The sequence below is a fragment of the Anser brachyrhynchus genome (genome assembly GCF_964034855.1).
Source record: "Anser brachyrhynchus genome assembly, chromosome: 8".
Lineage (NCBI taxonomy): Eukaryota > Metazoa > Chordata > Aves > Anseriformes > Anatidae > Anser > Anser brachyrhynchus.
The window spans coordinates 12,355,973-12,379,283 of record NC_137702.1 but is presented as its reverse complement, the minus strand read 5'-3'; the positions used below and the strand labels follow the sequence as shown (position 1 = coordinate 12,379,283).

Sequence of the window (23,311 nt, the reverse complement as noted above, 5' to 3'; positions counted from 1 at the left end):
AGGACAAAATCCCACATGATTATGTAGGCTGAAAGCATTTTTTAAATATCATTAACAAAAAAGTGGATGAAGTGGAACTGATTGACATAATTTATTTAACTTCTCCGAAGCTTTTGACAATATGTCTACCCAGAGGCTACTGAATGAAACATAATTTTAGGGAAGCACCAAAAAATGTTATGAGTTTAAAAGTGAGAAAGAAGACATGACAACTGTCTGAAGGATGTCTTGTCAACAAGTTAGTGTGCAGAATGGCCGCTACATTGATCAAAGGAATAGAAAGCACGGATCAGAAAACTAGAGCAGCTCTCTGACTTTGTGGAAATGAAGTCTGAGAAGGAATAGGGATATTGTCAAGAAAAGCGTGTAATGTTGCTGTAGAGTGTGGCTATGGAGTGTGCCTGAAACCCACTTACTTGCAGGAGAAAGAGGAAAAAAAACACAAAACAACAAAGATGGAAATGAAGCCAGCACAATGGTTCCTTGTAAATATGATTTCTTAACTTTCTTTGGCTGTCATTTGAGCTAAGTGAATTATAGAACACTTGAAACTCTAACACTTGAGATCTAATACCATAGTATTGATAGGTTCTTGAGATATCACTAATGTATTGCAAAAACAAGCCAAATAACCTATATTGAATATTTATACCTTAAAAACTGCTGTAACTGTTTTTGATGAGTTTGCTTTTGTAATGTGGCAGCTCCAAGTTCACGAAAGGTGCATCTCTTCCTTTCAGCCCTCACCATTGTTGTAGTCCTGACTTGAATTCAAATGGTGACTAGAAATGCTAGCTATTTGGAACATTTAACAATTATCCATTGTTTTTGATTTGCCTTTATATAATATTTTTTTTAAATTCACATTTGTCTTTCCTTCCTTGTTAAAAATGTATTATTAATAAAAATATTATTAAAACCATCCATGTTATCAAGAAAGAGCGAATGTCGTAGGCTCTGGCATGCGTATGGACCATGAAAAACAGGATAGATAGATTTGTATTCAGGATAGACTTTGGGAGAAATTCTTGATTTGATTGTATTTTGTATGTCGAAACACCTGATGAACAGCTGCCATATGATTATGGCTAAGAATTAATGTATGTTTGTGTTAACAATTAAAAATTACTTCAGTATAAGCTCACGGAAACTCTGTAAAAGCAACTCCAAGTGTAAATGGGTATTCTTACATGCTTCTTAGACACAGAAGATATATAAGAAATGAGATGACAAATTTGTATATGACAAATTATAAATTATCTATAGCTTGTATTGTCAAGATATTTTGAAAAGTAGCAATGTGAATTGGTACAAGCAATTTAGAATTTATTTCAAAAACATGCAGTGGTGAAGGTAATGTTAAGATGGAATTTACAAGCTTAGTATTAAGCTGTGTGACAGTTTCAATTCATCTCGTACTAGGCTTACAGGCATCTTTCATTTTTTTCTGTATAAGAAAACATGAAACAAAATGAAACAAAAGACATTCAAGAAAATTAGGATTTCTTTACTTTTGGAGTGAAATTGCTTAAAATGGAAAAAAGAAGTGTGAGAACATGTCCTGTTTGCTTGTTTGCTTACAAAAGGGATTATTTGGGGGGATTTTAGGTTCTCATTTTTCTTTACATGGTTTAAGCTAAATTGAAATAGAAAATGAAGTATTTTAAATACTTGTCTCTTTTCTATAACTTTTTTTAAGAAGTTCTAGCTAGGCTAACTTGGATAATCTGACAGTAAAAGTCTTTTTAAATAAGAAATAATTTCAGATGACCTTATCCTGAACCTTTTTCATTAACTGAGTTTTCTGGCATTCTTTGGCTACCTGTCCCCTTTTGAGTGTTACGTTATAAGGCACTGCACAGTGCAGATAGTCAAATTCAGTCAGTGGTTCTCACCAGCAGTATCCTACTGCAATAATTAGTAGTCATTAATACAATTCCAGTTCCCTCCTTTTGCATATAATAAATATTACTACATCTCATAACTTTTTATATTGAATATTATATCAAACATTGTAAATTACTTTTTCATTCTAATGGCCACAGCCCTCTCCAATGAATATCTAAGCAGCATCAATACTTGACTCACTCTGAAAGTAAACTTGTGATAATTTGTAGAGCAAAGACAAGATTTTCAGAGTCTTCAAGCTAGTTTAGATACTAGTTCTTAAAACTAGTTTTCAAAATGTAAAGTTGAAACAATAGTTCTCTGTACTTGTAACAATATCCAACTTTAGCCTGTTAGAGAGGAAAATTGTCACATCCTGTGATGAAATGTCTTCAGGCTTTGCCGAGGTTTTGTTTCTGGCTGCCTTCCTTTATTACATGTTTCTACACAACTTGCTTTCCTATTATTTTCTCCTTCAGAAAATTCAGATAGAACAAAAAACCTAAAACTGACAGCAGGATGGGCATATTATCCTCTGAGTGAGAATGACATCCCCATCCAAAGGATGTTTCCAATTACTGGAAACATTCAGGTAACACAAATCAATTATTTCTTCCCTGTCTGTACCTCTGTATTATGAACATATTATGAAGCTTAAATGACACATTTCAATGCTCATCTGTAGACGGTATTTTTGGCCACCCGGTGACTAGATTTGCTCAGAACAAAATTAGTGACAAAACTCCTTTTGACAACAGTGGGAAAGCACAAGATCAATTTTATGTATTTTTGAGGACATGCACATTTCATTTTCTCTTTCTGGAATTGCACTGATGAAAACAAATTGTTCTGTATCATTTTTTTTTATATGACATAGAATAGGAACTGCATACATCACATTTTATTATTATTGTTTTGTCCTGAATGCGTAATCCATCTCAAAAAGATGCTGTTTTACTAAACATTACTGCAGAGAGCAGAAGGATCAACTGAAGCAAAACAGGAATGTAAAAGAATGAAAGAAGAAACATTCACTTGTAAAGTGTGCCACTTTCTTTTGACTTTTCCTCAGTCTTTGTTTCTATGACACAAAACATTTGACTCATAAATAATGAGTGTAAGGTGATACATTTTCCTCATTTGCCCTTCTTAGAAGTGTGTTGTTGCAAATGAATAAGGGTTAGATGTTCATGTTGTATCAATTGTTGAACATAGAGCTTCAAAAGCCTGTCATAGATTCATGGGTGAGATGATAGTACTGATCCCTGCCATTATAAACTGATACAATTTTGCATTATTTTATATTTACTTGCAAATAGTTGACACAAAAAATCCACAAATAAAAGGAGGCAAACAAGCTTTAGGATTATTGTATTGCCTTCAAGAACAGTATTGACAACTGTATGAAATGAACAGCCCTAAGTATGCAGAAGCAGGCTTTCAGAAAAAGAACTTAGATTAATAAATTTTAAGGTTGGAAAGGAGGACTAAAATCACTTAACCTGTCCTTTTGGGGTAATATAGACAAAAAATATCTTGCCAGTTGTGTGTGCATAAAACTCACAACTGCTGTTTTGAGCTCTAAGTTTGATTTCTAGAGTAATATCCAGTGCTGATTTAAACGACTGGGAGTAACACAGTATATGTAACACAGTATATGTGCCTATGTAAAACTTGGATATCTAAATTTTAGCCAGCATTTATTTTGCTTCAGCTTTCAATTAGTGGGATCGAGGCTCCCAGCTCTCCATAGCAGAGTTGTAAACAGTGATCTGGTCTCAAACGTATACTGTGAAAAACCGATGCCTGAACAGGCCAGCAGTGATACCACAAAACTGAGGCAATCTAGCCACTTCTTTCTTAAAACAGAGCATTGGCAGATGCTTATGAACCCAGCATCTGCACTAAGAGGCAGTTGTTGAATTAAAATTCTTTGCTTTTACTGTGAATTTCTTTATGTACGTAGCTATGCAGTAAAAACCTTCCAGTCAGCAATTCTGAAGTGTGTTGCAGCACCTTGAATCTGTGGGAGATGATGTGAACAGAGTCCTCTGAGTTTTCATCGCTTGTTTTTCGTAAGAGCAACATGGAGCTTCTAAAGTCAGACTATTAGTTGGTTTCATTCTCTCTCTCTCTTTTTTTTTTTTTGGACTTATGAAATTACAAGTCAGTAAATAAGTTATGAAAAATAGGTTCTGACAACTGTACTTAATTCTGAAAATAACATTTGTGATATTTGTCCCTGGCTCAAATACCACGAGAGATGATGATGGAGAAGTTCCCCTGGTTTTAGTCTTTCTGCTTGGGACTTTTCTAATTATCATCATTTCATAACCCACTTTCGTTAAATACAAATTTTCAGTGTAAAGCATACCACTGCATTCGATCTACAGAGTAAACAACACACTGAAAACATGGTGTTCTACAACAAAGCTGTTGCATATTTGAGTTATTTTCCAAAAGAAAACAAATTCAAGTAGAAGGGTATCTTTGTGCAATTAACCTCGTGTAGCAGTGAAATTTATAACAGAAGTTCATTGTCTTTTCCTGGGGGAGGGTGGTGTGGGAAGTGTCAGATAGTTACACGTAGGTGTTCAAGTGCTTTGGGAAGGCATTGCTGCAGGGATGAATTGGTGACTGCATCCCATATGATCATTACTGCCACGGAGGAAAGTGTACAAGTTTTTTTTTAGCTTGGGCTGTAGCGATCTAGCTCCCAGTTATTTTTGAAAGTCACTGTTCTAGCTTCCAGAAGGCTCTCATCTGATTCCAGTGGTGCTGAGACTAGTCTATACTGTAAAAGAGGAAAAAGCCCTTAGAGGCAGATTGTAATTATTTGTAGAGCTTACCCTGTATTAAAATTACACTGGGGGTAGAGGGACTGACTAATTACAAATCCCCTGTCAAAGGAAAGTCTGTGTTGTCCAGTCTACACTGAACAAACTTATTCCCACTTCCATTAATAGCCCTCCTCTGGGTCTTGGGATGTTGTCAAAATCCCCCTTCTTCCAGTGTGGAAAGCAAGATTGTATGGAGAGCCCCTTTATATACATTGGCTGTGCAAGTAATTGATTTTTCACACCAGCTAATTTTTAACAGATTGACTGATGTGAACTCAAGCACTCTTTTGCCTCATATAGTGAGGATCTTGGACACTTGCCTATGATTTATTTTGCAGGTTTCCTGCATACTCTCCTCTCAGAGCTACATCGCTTTTGTAAATACATAAATCATAAATAATCACTGAGGTAGAGAGTGACTCTCTACATACTTATGTCCCATCCTTATTCCAGTGAAAAACTTGTTATTGCAAGCTTCTATCCCTGCTTAAGGCTTCTTTATTTGTCCGTTTTTTATCCTCAAGCCAAATCATGCACTAGATGAAGATTAGATTTAGGTCTAGTTTCAAGCCTCAAATGTTTGTCATTTTCTAGTAAATCTTTTTCTAGGGCACATTTATTTTTATTGTTTTTTTGTATCAGCAAAGTTCACCATGCTTGTGCAATTTACGGAAAAAAAAAAGGAATTTTGCTTGAACTTTGCCCATTGTAGAAAGAGCAAGCATAATTTGCTTGTAACTCAAATAATAATTAATATTTGCAAAGTATGTTATCAGAATGGGGTTATCACAAACTGTTGTGCACCCTTAACAAGAAGCTATCAAATTCCCTTGGAAGTTATTTCTATCACGGCTAATTGTAAAGCTAAGGGTTTGAGTAGAGACATCTTTCCAAGAAATACTGACATGGTTTCTGTTACCAAGTCCTAACCTAAACTGTGAGAGAATATCCAGATCTGTGTAAGTTATTCTTTATTAAATGTAGGGATTTTCTAAGGGGTGGTCTCCTGCCTGTAGTTCAAGGGTATAACGAACAGTTCTCAGAACCAAAACCAAACTGATTTCAGAATTCACACAGCTCCTGGCCCTCCTTCTAAAGTACAAGAGGTATGAGAGAACAGGAATTACATAGATGAAGAAAAGATTCTGTTCACAGTACAGGAATGGAACTCATATGTGTCTTGTACTCCATGAACAGGGTCAGAGATGGAAGCTGAAGTACCCACAAAACCTTTAATAGCCATTACAGCAGACGTAGCCTGAAGGAGAGCAGAGAACTGTGATAATGTTCTAAACAAAACAAAACACAAACACAGAAATGAGCTGTTCTGGGTATAAGTGAAATAGGTAGAATCTATATAGCAAAATTTGTGGGATGAGACTTGGAATACAAAAAGTATTACTGAAACTTTTTTCAATGTTATAGACTGACAAATTTAATAAGCAACTTGAATAAAAACTGTATTGCCCACATTCTGAGATCCGTCTCTGTCAGGACTCTGCACTTATACGCAAGTCTGTTCTTTTCAAGTAGAGAAGACCAAAGGAGCACAGAAGGCGGGACACGGCAGGAAACTTGTGAAAAGAGTATTTTTAAATTGCCTAATTGGCATCTTGCAGTGGCAGGGGAGGGAGATGACATAGGCATTACAAAAAGTGTATTATTACCAAAACACAATGGATGGTAGAATGCAGGAGAAGACCTGAGACGTTAGATAGGGCAGAGAATTTTGCAGTGCTGGTTTGACATTGTGGTCAAAAGCGGGAGGAGAAAGCCAGTGGAGGACATAAAGAAAATATGTTAAGATCTGCCTAAAAAATATTTTTAACAAAATGGATCAAGGGGTAATATATGTATGAAAAATTCTTGATATATAACAGACCGATCATAACAGGTTACGGTGAAAAGATGCCACATTTTACACATTCAGATCTCTATTTGCTATGTCATGGCTGGCATGAATGACCATGTTGTTGAGTTATTGGTGCAAGAAGAGATTAACCATCATGAATGGAAACAACAGATCTTCCTTCACAAAATATTACAATGATAACTGTGATTGCAGTGCTCCAGTGATGTTTTGTGAGGTTTGTCTTCCCATTTTATTATTTAAATACACTACTGAATTGCAGAATTTGGCGTGGTGACAAAAAAGTGAACAGATAGTTCTATTCACTGGCCATTAAAGAAACAAATTTCAGTCGTGTTCAGATGGGATGGTACAAATGCTAACTCGGGGAATAGGAAGGATGATAATTGTGCTGGAGTATAAAGGAAACATATGCTTAGTTGTAGTACTCACAAGAGATTCTTTGCCAAGAAATTTAGCTAATGTCTATGTGACACAAGGCAATACTGCGCAGAGATGTAGGTGCTAACTTTAAATGATGTAACTGCAGTTACCCGGAGCAAAACAGCCGTATTGGTGGTTACCTGATGTAGGTATCAGTGAATTTAGGATGCGGGATATGTTACTTCAATGAAGTGCTGAGTTAACGCAATAGCAGTGTTTCCTAATTCTGAAGTATTTCAAACAGTTCTTGAATGTACTGTTTGGTAGTTGTTCCTTAGTCGCATTAGAAAAAAAAAAAATCCTTGAAAGAGGAAGCATTCAAAAGAATCTTCTGCACAGGGGAAGATGTATTAGGGGAAGGCTACAGTTCTGACACTAGTCCTGCCTAGTGTGTTGTGTTCCCTGATTCAGATAACAGAGGAGTAGCTTTTCAGCTTTCTCAGTTCTTCACCAACACTGCAGCTGCATCTAACCATGTCTTGTGCTGAACCTAAATGCTGAAATAAGACTCCAGAATGCTAGAGAAAAATGCCACAGTGGTCCAGAAAATAACTGTATCAGACTTTCTGTTGATAGTCTGAGCTTCTCCATTTTGATACCTCAATGGCTGCCATCATTACAGTACCTGAGCATTCACAACTATTAATAAGTTTATCTTTATGACGTATGGAAGATAAGAAAGGGAAATCTTTCACGTCTCCTCTCTTTTTCATGTAGTGAATCTACAGGAAAGGAGGAACATGAGCAAATGCTCGAACAATCATAGGATGATATTATCTGTCAACTCAGTTTCATTTCACCCATTTGAATCCAAACTGACTATGGTTGATATCAGAACAAGTAGTTGCCTAGTGCATAAAGAAATAAAAATATTTCACAGAAGCTAATGCTACCAACTTATGATTCGGGAAATAAAGAAGTTAAACACCAGAATTGTAGAGCTCAAGCCAGCTAATGCAGTTACATTATAACAGGACTGTGAGAGTGAGAGCTTGTTAGGGAGAGGACTCTGTAGGTGTAGCAACTCTCCTAAGCTGATATCCAAAAATTCTTCCATCAATCAAATGTCAGCAAAAGGGTTTTGCCATAAAATTGGGAATTCGTTGAATATAAATTTTTCACAGGGAAGTCCACCAGTGGTAATCGGAGCTCAAAATCACTAATTGAACTTTTGGTAATAAAGTGGTATTTTAACATTTACAGAAAGGCATGGCTGAAATGGAGCTTTGGATCTTCTGCAGGATCATCACAAAATTAGATGCATTTTAATATAGGAAAATTTGCTCACGGGTGCCAGGTATTCCTGATCCAATGCAAAAGGACTTCCCAGAGACGAAGTACTTTTTCCAAGCTGATTTCTTAATATGAGGCTCCTCTAAATATGAAAAATTGATCTTCTTTAAGCATCATTTTAACTACAAACAGGAAATTAGAAGCAAATATTCACCCAAAGGACACAGTTTAATTACCTTAAGATGAACGGTTTAAGATGACTTGAAGAATATATAGAGCATGATATTTTAAATATCTCTTACAGTTCATTTCTCTGCATGATAACTTGGCTTAATTACTTAGATTTAGTTTTACATCTGTAAAAACAACCCAGTTAATTTTAAATGTATCAGCTTTCACAGTGCCAGAAATGGATAAAATCTGGGGCAGCATGGCTGTCAAAAAAAAGCATTCCCTCTCTCTGTTTTGTGTTCCTAAATCAGTCTGGACCACAGCTAACTCTGGAGACAGACTTTTCAAAGTTTATTTCTTTTTTTCAAAGTCTACTTCACTGAAGCTACCAGGGGTCACAGGGTGCAGGGCAAGATTTCAGAAAGCGTGTATTTATTTAAATCATTATGCTTCCAAAGTTAGAAAAGAACAGAGTGCTGCACCAATGCTGTGCCCCCAGCAAAGAATTTCCACCCTCCAGTTTTTTCTGCACACTTGCGCATACACAGATGGCAAGTTTCCAAGCTTGGTCATTCTCTGGCAGACATTAGTGTTTCTGGTATACTGAACTTGCTGACATAAATCATATAATCAGAGGCTGAAAATATTTTGAAGCTTCGGAAGTGTGTATGGTGCACATGCTTCCACATATGCACAAATGACTCGTTTCTCCCATACACAAAGTGCATATGTTTATAAATGGTTTGCTTAGGCACATTTCTACGTACATTTCATTTATATATGTTCTTTGGTATGTTCTTCAAATATCTCACAAAGTAGTAATACTTGAAGAGTGCTGAGACAAAATGTAAAACCCAGCAGTGATGACAGCATGTGTAATCATGCTCTAGTTCAGCAGTTCCACGGAAAACAGTTACAGAGGGAGGCTTGCGCTTGTGTCCTGGTTTTTCTGCAAAAGAGCTACCAGACATAGGAGAAACACACAGACCCTTAATTTGCAATGACAGCTAGGTGACTGTCTGTGTATGCTGAGATCTGATTACCTGTTCCAAACTTCAACTTCTGTTTCATTGCTCTGAATCAGCAGAAAAATAAAAATGAAAATGAAAGTGATTGTAATTCTTTCCGTTCCACATCTCATTTTCCCTGCATAGAAATGTTTCCTGGGATTATATAAGCATATGCATTCATGGAGCCAGATAAAGATTTGGGAACTACGCAGCAAAACACCGGAAAACTCCCAAATTACAAACAAAACCTATGATCTCGAGGGTCCCACAAAGAGCTGCCTGTGTTCTTTGTTTGATTTGAAAAGTTCCTTAAACATTGTGAAGTTTGGCTCCTGCTAACACTCAGAACTATCTGATTTCTTCTTCCCACCCCCAGGTGATCGTGCCCAAGAAACCAGAAGTACCCTGAAAAGCCAGTGTAGCAGTCATGTTGAAAGCACATCTAACATGTTCCTGCAAGACTGCACTCATGACTGCTGTATTGTTAAAACAATTGAGAGATAATTGAGGATATATTGGTAGACAATCAGTGGGAATCCTCAACTCAGTGCCCTCTACAAAGCACAGCAACTTCAAAGTCACATTTATGACTTGTGGGGAGAAGGGTTATGCTTGGATACGGACAAGGCTAGGTTCAAGTGAAACTATCCCTGCCAAATTTGTATTACTTTGCTGTCAAAAATGCAAGATACAAGGCATCAGATGGCATATAAAATGGCATATAAATGAGATCCTGAGCCTCTGGTGGAGAAGTGAGAGCATGCGGGGGAGGTGGTGGCTAACAGTCTCTATTCCTGGAAATATTTCAGGGAAGGGAGTGTGGGAATTTTATTTTTACTTTACTTTTTAAGGATTATTTAATGCAAAACTGCACGGATGAGAGCAAGCACCACTACCACAAAAATGAGAGCAGCGAGTCAGCCTGCTTTTTGCCAAAAGAGATGCAAGTGCCTTCACTGAGGAGAAGATTCGCAGAGCTGGGTGGAGGTTCAGATCATGCCTTTGCTTACCATTTCCTATCGATAAGATCTGGCTTGACCCTGAGAGTTGCAGGCAGGACTGCAGGACCCACTTTTCTCAGAGAGAAGAGGGGCAATTAAAGGGAAATGCGTAACTGAAAGTCCTTTGAACTCAGCATTCAGAGCTAAAGAAAGAAATAAGCAAAACAACAAAAAAGACCAAACCAAAACCTCACGTTGGACAGATATATGATAGCACAGAGACTTTAGAAACTGATTATGACTGATACTTTCATCAGTGTATTGGTAAGTCTCAGCCTGTAGCTAAAGTTCATGTCAGCGTGCAATGCTGTAGCAAAAATCTTTTTATAAACAAATCAAGAGAAAAATTTATATAATGCTGTTCCATGGGGAATTTTTTCTGTGACAGTTGACAGCCATTAGGCTTGTTTGATGCTAATGAGGACAGACAGCTATATAAGCTATTTCCTTCACCACAACTATTTAACTTCTAAATTTGTGCTTAAAAAAAAAAAGCTTCAGCTGCTTTTTCTGGTTTCTCTTCATTTCTCTGACTAATCTGAAAGTCATTTTAATGTTTTTCATAGGCATGGTAGATTCCCTAAACAGACAAGTGAGACAATGAAGACATGGATGAAATCAGCATTTTCTGCCACTGGATGCTGTCCTGTCCCGACTGTTTAAATAAGGACTATAGCCTTCTCTTAATGTTTAGCACTTCTGTCTCACTAAAGCCAGTCTTGTATTTTTCTTCTTTTTTTAGAACACACACACGCTTATTAACATAACAAGGTTGACACTGAAGTACTATGCTTACACAGAATTATCATAAATAATAATATTATAATATATACAGATATATGTGTACCAGATAAAAGTTCAGATAAAGTAAAGACTTAAACATCCTTCTCAAAATAACCAGGAGCTGGGTGATGGGTATCACTGGGGTGGGAACAGCAGAGATTTAAAGTGCATATCTGAACAAGGCAAAGTAGAGACTTGAAGCTGGATTGCTTTTCCTTTTTACCCAACTTCTCCCCTATCCTACCATCTTCCCACAATTAACTTTGGTTTGATACAGATCACTAGTAAAGGTTATTTGGAGATACATATTCTAAGCACTTCACATTATCTTGCTGTCTTCCTTTTTTCCGCTGATAAAATCACAACAGCAGTGACCACAACATGGCCAAAGTTATTACTTTACTCAACATGACTGATTGCTACCACTGGCCTAATTTTATAAAAGTAAGTACCCATCATTTTTACATGCATTTTATGCACTAAATTAGCAGTAAAAAGGGTACATCTGGCATTTTTCATAGCAGGTGTTCAAAGAAAGTGATCTTGGGGTGGGGGAGTGCGAGGGGGTTCTGTCTGCTGTCCTCTGAATTCCCTTCTCTCTAGAATAGAGCCCCTCCTTAGGGCTGCGAACTTAACTGAGTCACTTGAGTGGACAGAGCCATGTCTTGTACACAGAGGCTGCTTTCTGTGGGAGATTTTGTTAGTCACTTAGACTTAGGGACATCAAGATGGAAGTGCTAGACTGGTTTGTTCATTATGGTTTACCATATGTATTTTTGTGTTCTCTAAACTTCCCTGCATTAGGATGAATTATGTCTGTTGGGGTGTATATGAAAAAGTTTTCTAGTTAGGAAAATTTTCCATTAGAGCAGTTTATTCAAAGGTCAAAGAATGTGATTTTTGAGCCTTCCCCTAGAGTTCTTAAGGTAGTTCATAGCAGTAGGTCTACTAATGATGAAACATCAATATAAAGTCCAGAAGAGAAATGTATTTTAACACAAAGAAACCATTTTCAGCTCTTTTTTCAATTGATTCTTAAGAAACTCTTGTAATAGTAATTTTCTTTAAAAGCAAGTTCTAACCAGACAGCAATAACATGCTAGACTAGACCTTTAGCTATCCCAAATCATCTTTATCCTGAGATAGAGTTTGTCTAGGCTGGGGTGCCAGAGGTGGAGGGGAGGAGCATTAACCTTTTATTATTCGTATCACACCACACTTTTTGAGATCAAAGTAGCTCTCTGTCTGGACAGCAACCACATTAAAGGCATTAAAACACACTAGTTCCATAGGGTTTTGATTTTTTTTTCTCTGTATTTATTTATTTGTTTCATTATTAACTTCTTTTAAAAAAACAGAGGGAAACCCTTATAAGTCAGCGTTAGAAGGTGAAATGATACCATACTGCTTCCAGTGATGGAATTTTCATCTTTAGAAATTCTGTAGCCAACATAACAAAGTACCTAGCAATTATTCTAATAGGTGAATGGTATGAACCACGTAAGTATTTTTAATGGAATGGCAATCAATGAAGTTTATAGACACAGACACTATTATTCTGGGGTTCTCTACTCATGGCCATACCTCAGTAGTAGCCTTGGTTTATGGGGCATGGCTGTGTACACGTACCAATTGTCATGTCAGCACCTGAAACCAAATAAACAATACTCTAAAATATTAATCTAAATAATTTCTAGGTGGCAGGAAGGATACAGGAATAAATTAAACTGTGTTCAGAACTGAAGTCCCCTGCTAAACAGTAGAGTACTTGCAGATCATCTCGGCTATTGCGTTTTCTCCCTTTTAAAATTTAATTTAACAGTAACATTTTTTCCTCTGGTATTTTGTGACTTAGCTATTGTCTTGATAGTATGTAATGTTAAAAGATTTTTAAGAAGTTTCTGGTTCAATAAATGTCAATGTATGCATCTATTTACATACTCCATGTCCAATATTGTGATATCTATTACTATTGTCTTGTTATCTTCAGAAATGGCATTTGACTTAGTAAAGTCAGGTTTTGATGGTAGACTTACCGACACATTGCTAAACAGAATTTCAAACACAGATTTTACGTGTTCATGAAAATATCATATATTTACTTCTTTTTCTTATTAATAATGCTGTTTACGATCTGTTAAATTTGAACAACAGTCCATAATCTTAGATATTCCAACTTCATTATTCCAAAGAAGGAGTTCTTCAGAAAGAACAGTTATACCTTCCTGTTTCTTAGAAGTATTGTAGGTGGGGCCCTCATTTTTTCCTTGAAAACAGAAACTAGGATCAGACTCTGAGGGCAGGGATGCCATGCACAGACACAGACAGTAAAAATAAGGTGTAGAAAGCAGCGAAGAAGTAAAGAAATATAAGATACATACCGTATAACACTAGCAAAGGCTAAGGGTGGGGTGGGGAGATGAAGGCAAAGAAAGAAACCTAAGCAACATAAGCAAAAAGATCTGAAACAAGACAAATGTGTTTTTTTAATTCTATTAACTTAATCAAAATATGTCAAATACAGTGTGAAATATCTGTTGGAGAAGAGAAATTCATAGTCTCTAGGAATTTAGATTTTTATTTGCCTGCTCATATAGTGTTTAACAGCAGACAATGATTGTGTCAGATGTCTGCTCATTAATCTCATGTAGTCACATTTTAGTAAATTTTTCTTTTCTCTCTTTTGGGCTTTTTATTGATGGAGAACAAAATATTTAACTAGATGCTTAAAAGTTGAGTTGTAGTCCTAGAGTTATAATTCTCTCTAAATCATCCTCTTTTTTTTCCCTGAATAGAATCGTGATGCTGGGTAGGAGTGTCTAAAATTCAGAGCTTTGAATAGCTGTGATAAGGAGCAGGTAGAGGCTTAAAAAAAAATATCTTTCTGTTTTCCCACTGATCAACATCAACCTTCCCTGACCTTGCCCTAAGGATTAATTCCTCCAGAAATTAGGCTAGTGAAATTCTGTTTTATGGTGTTCAAGATCTTACACTGCTCTCATCCACATAACATTTCAGTGCCTTCCAAGTTCAACATTATAATCAGCAGGATAAATGTGATTTTCTTTCTTGCTTCCTCCTCCTGTAGGGAAATAATGTGCACAAGTGCTTCAAATGTACATAGAAGTGTTAATATTACATGTATATTATACAGATATGTACTAGTAAAGGCAAGTTGAAAATATATGGCTTCCACCTGGAGGAAAACGTGATGAATACTGCAGTGGCTCCTGGATCCTATGGCTTTGAGAAAACTATCTTCTCCACTGATGAAAGGCTATCAAAAACTGTTAATTTTTGTTCAAAAACAAAAGAAAGCTCAAGTTCATCAATGAAGAAGGCAGGGGGATATTTCAGTGCGAGCAAAGATAAGGCAGAGTAAGAAACATCTGTTATCTCCATTGATTAAAGGAATTGTACAGGCGGTTGGAGAAACACGCTTAGATTTCCCATTGGACAAAATAATTTCCAACAAAATGAACCTGTTAACAAACTGTTGTCAGAGGAATGTCAAAACTCAATAGATAATGCTAATCTATAAATTGACCACTAAGTGAAAGAACAAATGATGACTGATGACAAAATAACAGTTTTTTTAATGTTAAAGTTTACAACTTGCTGTAGTAGTGTGTAGCTTTATATGTGGACTTAGCATATGTTTCCCCTGTTTCAAGGTCATGTGTTTTTAAAAATGCCCTTTTGTAGGAATTTTTAATTGCTTACTTGCTCTGGAGTATGCATGCTTAATCCATTTCTTAATAAATTTTTACTACTTCTTTCCTAGCTACTCCTTTATCTCAGTTATTCCCACCACCCTAGTTGCGTCTGTGAAATCTATATTCTATATGCAATTAAATCCTATGGAAATGAGGTATGCCATATGTATTCTTATCATCTACAGAAAAGGATCTCCTTATCCTCTGGGCATCAAATTGCCAGTAACTCCATGGGCTCAGCTTTACTACTGCATCCTTCTTTTTGCAACGAAGGAAAAACAGCTGCACTACTGTAGCAGCTCTAATAAGACATGCGAACAACAGGGCCTCCTTTCCAATTCTAGACAGATGCCCCAGCCACTTTCTCTGCAAGACACATCTTCCCTCAAGAACTAAGAAGGCTTTGTGTAGGAAGAGCATTCAAAAAGACTATACAAATGTCACAAAATACATACTTTCTCAATAATGTAAAACAGCTTCCAAGAACTCCAGTCCTCTTATCCTTCCAAAGAGAGTTAATGAAAATCCTCAAACAGAACGGATACTATCTGGAGAAAACAATTATTTCTTGGGAATTTCATTTTGAAATTCCAGAAAGTGTTGAATTGCATTGTTAGGACTACCAGCGCCATTAGATGACGTTGCAATTAAAGACGCTCTGGTGCAGCATATATCTGTCCAGCACATAGAATCAGTCCTATTTGCCATGAAGAGAACGTACCTTGGTTACTTAAGCTATCATAAGAAACAAAAGGCCATCTGTGCTCTTCTGGTACCATATGTAGTACCAAGTTCCACACACTGTTACAACCAGGCACCGTTTGTAATTGAGAACTTGTCAGTAATTCAACCGTTACCAACTGTTCATTGAATTCATCACAATTAAGCACTTACATAGACAGTTGGGAAGATGGTTTAAGTTCTTGTCAATATTATCGCTCGTCCGTACTTATATATACCTACACACACACTCCCTTTGACTCTCACACAATCTTTTTAGTATAACAACTGAAAAATGTTCTGGATTGTACAGAACAATACAAAGAATGTCATATTCTTTAAAGTACATCTTCACTTTGTAACTACAGACGAAAGGTAAGTTTGCTGCCAGTAAACATGGTGTTTGAATACCTAAAACATAATTTGACTCATCTAGCCTGTCTTAAAACAAAAGGTCTAAGAAACCAAACGTAACCACAACAGTTAAGTTTTCAGAGGTATATATTAAATGACTTACTGTGATGATTAGCCCTTTTTCCTGGAAATATTTAACCAGGGGGATGGCATTCTGCTTGAAATTCATTAGTCTTCTTTGAGTAGCTTTCAGGTTATCATCAGGTCTCCCTTGCTGTTCAGCACGCTTCAATAACCTTTCTTTGAGCCTTTGATTGGAACATGCCAGAAACACCACCAAATCTGGTGTACAGATCTGTGGAAAAAAACAATTTAAGAATTCTGTGACTGACTGCTCAGCACAACAGGACTCAGCAATTCCATTACTAGATGAGAGTCAGATATGCAACATTTGCGTAAAGTAGAACTTAATTAATTTTCTATCTTTTCATTTTGGGGGGAATTCACAGGTGGACAAATCTGTAAAACAGATTAAAAATAGATTAAAAATAAATAGATAAATTAAAAAATTTAAATTAACAAAAAATAAAATAAATAAGTAATAATTCCATGTAGCTGGATTTCTGTCATTTGGGGGAATACAACCTGAAATACTCTGGCCTTTTCCCATGGCAGTCTAAGTACGGAAAAGTTCTTCTAAAGTCAAAAGAAATGAATAAAACTTTTCAGTTTTGGGGTGGTGGTTATTAGCCTTTGGTTGCAAAGTAGGGCACTGGCAGAGTAGGATATGGAGGAAGTAGGACGTGGCTAAAAAGCAGGGCCATTTTCAAACTGTAAAGGACAGTCTGATAAGCAGTACTAGCAAGTAGAATGGTGGCCTCTTTATCGTTACAGAAAACCAGATTTTAAAGAAAATTAAATTATGTTTTATACGCATTGTAGAGGATTATAGACCTGAGGACAGAAACTACAACCTAAACCCCAAAATACTAATTTTGGTAATTTTTCAATTCCATTAGATTTTGAAACAACTAACCTTGTAATCTAAGGTGTTGTTTATTTGTTTGTTTGTTTGTTTTTTAATAACTGTCAGTGGGAGAGAAGCTGCCTCCTCTCTCTCCTAAATCCAAAACAGGTACCACAACTTTATAAAAGCAGAATAATTCTCCCACTTTTCAGCCTATTTTAATTGACAGGGTTATTTTGTCCTTTCATGGGATGAATTAATTACGACAGTTAATCTTATTACCACATAATAGCTTTAAGGCACATAATTATTCATGTGAATGACTATGAAAGTAAGTTTGTGTTAGACTTTCATGCAATGTGGACTTTATTAAAAGTAGCTCTGTTAAATGAGGGTTGCTTCGTTAGCAGTAGAAACATAATGAGAAATCAGACATTGGGAGTTTAAAGAGCATACAGTAGTAAAGAAATCCAGATTTTGACATAGTTCTTAACCACTGCTACAAGAGAATACAAAAGAATTCAAAGCCTGTTAGGCATGGAACGCAATCTCATGAAAGGGAACGACTGATGTACATTGCAGAGGACTGAGTGAGGTGTTTCATGTCACAGTGTGAATATCCAGCTGATTGGAACTTCCTAACATGAATTAGAAAAATTCAATTGTAACTGTAAATCAGGGATCTAGAAAAGCAAAGAACAAAAGTGGTTTATATGAGTGAATTTTTTTATTTAGTATTTCCGTTTCTGCTGATTCCAATAGTTGTGAAGAAAGATGGTAAGAAATCTTCAGATGCTCCAAGCTGCAGCTGCCTTCTTCCCACTCTCAATACGCACTCCCAAATATCTTCCAGACTACCATCCACGACATACTTAGGTCTGTGAAGTCATACCAGACATACTCAAGAGTAGAACCTAAGCTTTAGCATATCACATAATTTTTCATATAGCATCAAACCTTACACAGAGTACTTAAAATAAATAAATCTCCCATTAAATAAGTAGCTCTAAAGAAAAAAGAGAAGGAAGCAAATCGAAGGTTTCCTTCTCTTTGACACAGACACGAGACTGCACCTTTCCATGGTCAGTCTTAATTCTTTAAAGAAACTGTGGCTGACTAAGTGCAGCCTCACAGCAAGGGAAGGATCTGAAAGCCACCATGACCCCACCAGGCGTGGGGCTTCTCACCTGCTTAGTTCCACCAAACTGGGCAGGCTTCTGCAGTCAGTTCCTTTTTAAGAAAAAGGGAAAGCATACCCTGGGCTGAATTCTTTAAGATTCTCATTGTAAAATGAGGATGATAATGAGGTACAACACAGTAAATGCTGTGAGAAATTAATTAATTAGGCTTTTAATTATTCCCTATTGCTTTTTAAAATGGAAAGGCCTCTACAGGAGTTAAGTATTGTTGTTCTTATTTTTTTTTGACTAGTAACAGTAACAAAAGACAGTATCAGAATCTCAAGAACTAAAACTATTTATTCTGACACCAGCTTTGTAATTTGAAATACATTTCATTCACTGAAATAAAATGCCATTGATAACAATGGCTTGAAAGTCGTAGTTCTTGAAACTTAGTTTCAAAGGAAGTATTGTCCAAAAGGTTTTCTGAAGTGGAAGAAAAGGTAATTCAAGCATATTTGAGGTAGAAATACAAAATAGATTCATGATTATGTGATGCCTCTATGAACTCTTCTCCTACCTACAGAATATTCTTCATCATCAGAAAGTAGCTGGAAACCATTTAAAAAACACATCTCTACTTGGTTTTAGATGTATGAAAGAGTAATATCTCTTCTACATCCACAGGTCTACAGATATAATAGCACTTATGATATTTTCCTACATGCATTTATAACCTTCAGGGTAAACCCTTGAAATGCTATTGATATTTCATTCCTGATTTCATGAAACATTCTGCTTCCATTTACCTCAACTGCACCCACCTGCAAAGCGTGCTTATAAATATGGCGGAACGTAACAGCTCTGTGTGAATGCATGGATGTCTGAGGTTACTCCTTTGCTGATACAATAGCTAGCTATGTAAATATGAGTACAAGTTGCTTTTTTTCTGGTGATGGAAATGATTTTTTTATGACTTATCTGAAAACAAGATTTTATTTTATTTTTTTAAACTCAGAATTAACTGTTGTTGATTTTAATGACTAGGAACTGCTTTTTTCTTAGACTTGGCTTATAGAAATGGTTCTCTGTGTATGGAACCAGCGCAGATAGAACTGGATTCCTTCATGCTGATTTTTCTTAACATGCTTATGTTATGTTGAAGGTAGGGGGTCTTATTCACATCCAAGGGAACCAAATTTAACCACTTACTAATTGGGATTTGGCAGAAGGGAAAATCTTGGCTAATGGGAACAGGTAGGTTTCTGGTTTTTCACAACTTTCTGAAATTTAACTGAGACAAAAAACATATGGCATCAACTTAAAATAACACTGATGGGTAGGAAATGTTCAATCCTCTCATTCTTTTAGAATAGTATTTACTAGTAAGTAAAACTTACTCTCTGTGGGTCTAAATCTCCTTCCTAAAGCAGTACAAAGAGTAATTCCATTCAAGTCAGTGCTTAAGTCCATTCAAGTGGTGTTACTGATGTAAAGCAGTGTAAGTAGAAAGATGCTTGTCTCTCTGGGGATATGTTCTACATCTCCTCTTATTACTGAGAGTAGAGTGGTTGTTTGCTATAAATTAGATGATTACGCTCTCTGTCGTTATTCCTCATTAGGCAAAAGATGAACATGCTTTGTTTCTTAATTCCTGGTATGTTCTATTAGATACTCTTGAGAAAACTTAACTGACAGTTCATGAACAATCAACATTAATTCAACAGTGCATTTTATTCCAATTGGTAAAGGTTACCAGCAAGTTAGTTTATGTCCATTGTAAGGGCACTCTCCCTTGTAATTACTGATTTGATTTTTATAATTCCATCTCTGCTGGGTTACTATACTGTTTTAATAGTTTATTTTTTTTCTTGTTTTATAAGACCAAAATCATGTAGTGTATTGTCAAAGAATGAATCCTGAAAATAGGATTTTTTCTGGTAAGTGCTTCTGAACCATACTCACACTGCCTGACAATAAGCTCACAGCAAATTGCCCAGACTAGGTGATTAGGCCCTCTAGTAATTGATTAAGAGTCAGATGCCTTTAGGAAGGACTAATGCAGTATTTCCCCTGTGTAAGAAAGCTAACCAAGAGGAATCCCTAGCTGTAAATACTAGTGTAAGTGCTACAAAGAAAAGTCTAAGTAGATCCCAGGTTCAGAACTGCTCAGCAGGCATCTTAATCCTTTCTGAATACAGAATATTAGGTCCCTTCCTGAGAGGTAAGGACCAACAATGGATGAGCTCTCGTTTGGCTAGTAGGGAAGAACCTTTACCCAGAAAAACAGCAAACATGCGATTTTACCCAGCAGAAATTTGAACCATTGCTTGCTTTCCCCAAGAGTTTTTTAGCTACCAGGAGGTAAAACAGATAATGATAAGACCATTCTACAAGGCTTCCTGTTCAGGCTTGACTTTAAGAAAGCAATTTAAAGCTCACAGGGCCAAAGAGAATGAATGAAAGGAAACACAGCAATGCAGCCTGCTGTTATGGTACACTCCTACCCCTCGTACAGACTGGGTACATATGACTGGGTACATATATCCATTATCACAGACTATACCTGTGAGGCTTATCAGCCTGGGACAACAGACTGGAAATTTGGAGGAAGGGAGATAGAAATTGAAGAAAGACTGAAATGAAGAAGACGTAAAGACGATGATGCGGAAAAAACATCTTTACTGGAACAAAAGCCTATTGCAAAGGACAGATTCTTTCCCCTTCAGGCAATTAAGAGAAGGGTTTCATTCCTTTCATTAGTTGTTCTGGAGCTCACGTTCTTGACCAGTGACAAAGCAGATTTTCTCTGAGAAGCTCTTTGCTGAGCATGAGCTTGGCAGTTGGACTGCCATAGGTGTGTTGGCCACAAACACCTATGTCAAGCTTTCGAGAGGACTGAGCAGGCATCATTTCTGCTTGGAGGTTTAGGTATCAGACTTGGAGGAATAGTGCTACTTTCCTGACGCTGTGAGAGGAGAAGTCGGCTCTTCCCAACATCCTATACTGTCCCTTCTACACAGCCTGTTTTACTTCAGCACAATTATTTTACACAGTAATTTCCATAAGGAATATATCTGGGAGTTAAAAAGTTAACTTGAATCACAGCTGAGATGAACTAGTTATTCTTTGTACATGTAGCACGTTTATGAATATTCTTAAGGAAATTTTAAACAGACAAAATTTACTACAGTTATTTAAATTAACATTTTACATCTTCAAATATAGCCTTGTCACCAAGGCCATATAACACAAAAATATTTCTAAGATAATTTCTACAAAAATATTTTCTGTTTATCAAGGAATTAAATGATATTCATTAATGAGTATTCATTAATTCTACCTGTTCCCCATTTCATTTCACTGTTAATAAACCTCACAATTAATATATTTTAAGCAAACTTCATCTCGATTTACTTATTCTACTGAAATGAATGGTGTTAATGGTGGTGAAGAAATTACTGAAATCAGAAGGAAATTTATGCATGAATGACTGAAAATGGAAAAACAAACAAACAAAAAATCCACAAAGCAGTAATTGAAATTAACTGGTAAATACTGAAGTGAGAAATTGTTTCTCCTGGGACAAGAGAAACTTATCACCATGTGAGAGATTACACACAAAGTCAAACTGCCGTTTCTTCTTCACAAGTCATTTGAGTTCAATACACCAGTCGGAGACATTTCATTACAGTGCTACCAGAGAGGAAGAGATTTAGCATGCTTGAGCATGCTGGTACCGTAGGTGACTTGCTGAATTTCAAGCTGACAGGTTAATGGTAAGTAAACCATTTTCTCCTTGGCATTTTCGAAAGTGTGCTTGGAATCTAAACACCTTTCTAGTATTTGCACTCAGTTGAGATAATGGATACCTTAGAAGTGTCTGCTTTAGGGTTGCTATATGTCTAGGCTCAAACTGAAAAGATAAATAAATAAAAAAGTATTAAATCAGAACTACTACCAATCAGAAGAAATTTTAAAATGATCAAAATCCAGCAATTATCAGGTATTTAAAACAAATACATAAAGTGTAAGTTCTGTTTGCTTTTAAGCCATTAAAATTCATGTTTTCATTTTTTTCTTCATAACCATGAGCACTTGAAACTTTGTTTTAAAGTGAGAGCTGAGATTCTCATAATTGTGTGACTTCAAGGTTTTATGAACAGTACCACTATCATAAATGTTAGCAGTATTGACTCTGCTTTCTGGAAGTAAGAAACGGGAGATTCAAATTCTGGCAAGAATTAAAATCTGACAAGAATCCAAGACTTTCAGTGAGAGAAGTTATATGTTATATATTCACAGAATCATAGAATATCTTGAGTTGGAAGGGACCCACAAGGATCATCGAGTCCAAATCCTTCAGTCTTTGAAGGTATAATTAAAAGAAAAAAATACAGGCTTGGCTTTCGACTCAGATAAGAATTTCACAGGAAATTAGGTATCTTCTCCAATACTCATGGCTATGAGGTCTCACAGGCTGAAAGGAGTAAGTGACCATTAAGAAATGAAACTGGTATAAGTATGGCAGAGCTGCTGCTGGCTGCTAAGCACTGCTGAAAATCTGAAAACATCACTGATGACATCTGAAGACTTCTTTCCTGCTTGAAATAAATGAATGATAGGAACAGTGATAGTAAAAAAAAAAATAAATAAATCAATAAAATAGAAAAAATAATGCTTGAATTCAAATGTAAAATTCCTCAGATGTGTAAAGTGCTTTTCATCCACTTACTGCAGATTGACATTATTGCTTGGAAGCAGTGTTTGTTCCTTCTGGTTTCTAGATCCGAGCAGGAAGAGAAATACTGTGTTTCTGTGAGTATTGCAAATGATAGGTTGGTTTATCCTAGGCACTTTAGTCGTTGGGATGTGATGTGTTTTTAATACAGTTCTGCCTAGCAACACTTGGAGTACTGACTGGCCAAATGGGAGCCTGGCAACATAATAAGAAAGGAATCATAATCTTTTAACTATATGTATGTTTGGGAATGTTAGCATAAGTTGGTTCGCTTTGACTCATTTATCTAAAAATAACATTTTTCCCAGAGAAAAGTTTAGCTTTTGGATTAGTTAACAGGATAAAAATGTGCTGGTAGTACCAATAGCAATTACGAGTGAAGTTCAATAAGAATTCTTTATCATCGTGTATTTTTGTACTAGATATTATATAGGACAAGTATTGTAACTAGAGTTCAGACATATAAGTTTTCAT

At 36.3% G+C, this 23,311-nt stretch overlaps 1 protein-coding gene across 2 annotated transcripts in view; it reads right to left on the bottom strand.

The window, feature by feature from the left end:
* Positions 1 to 23,311, bottom strand: part of AK5 (adenylate kinase 5) — a 94,935-nt gene that overhangs the window by 57,795 nt on the left and 13,829 nt on the right. For both annotated transcript variants that reach the window (XM_080601501.1, XM_080601500.1), the window contains exon 6: positions 16,172 to 16,363. In XM_080601501.1, the coding sequence (XP_080457627.1) occupies positions 16,172 to 16,363 (192 nt within the window). The remainder of the gene's footprint in view (positions 1 to 16,171; positions 16,364 to 23,311) is intronic.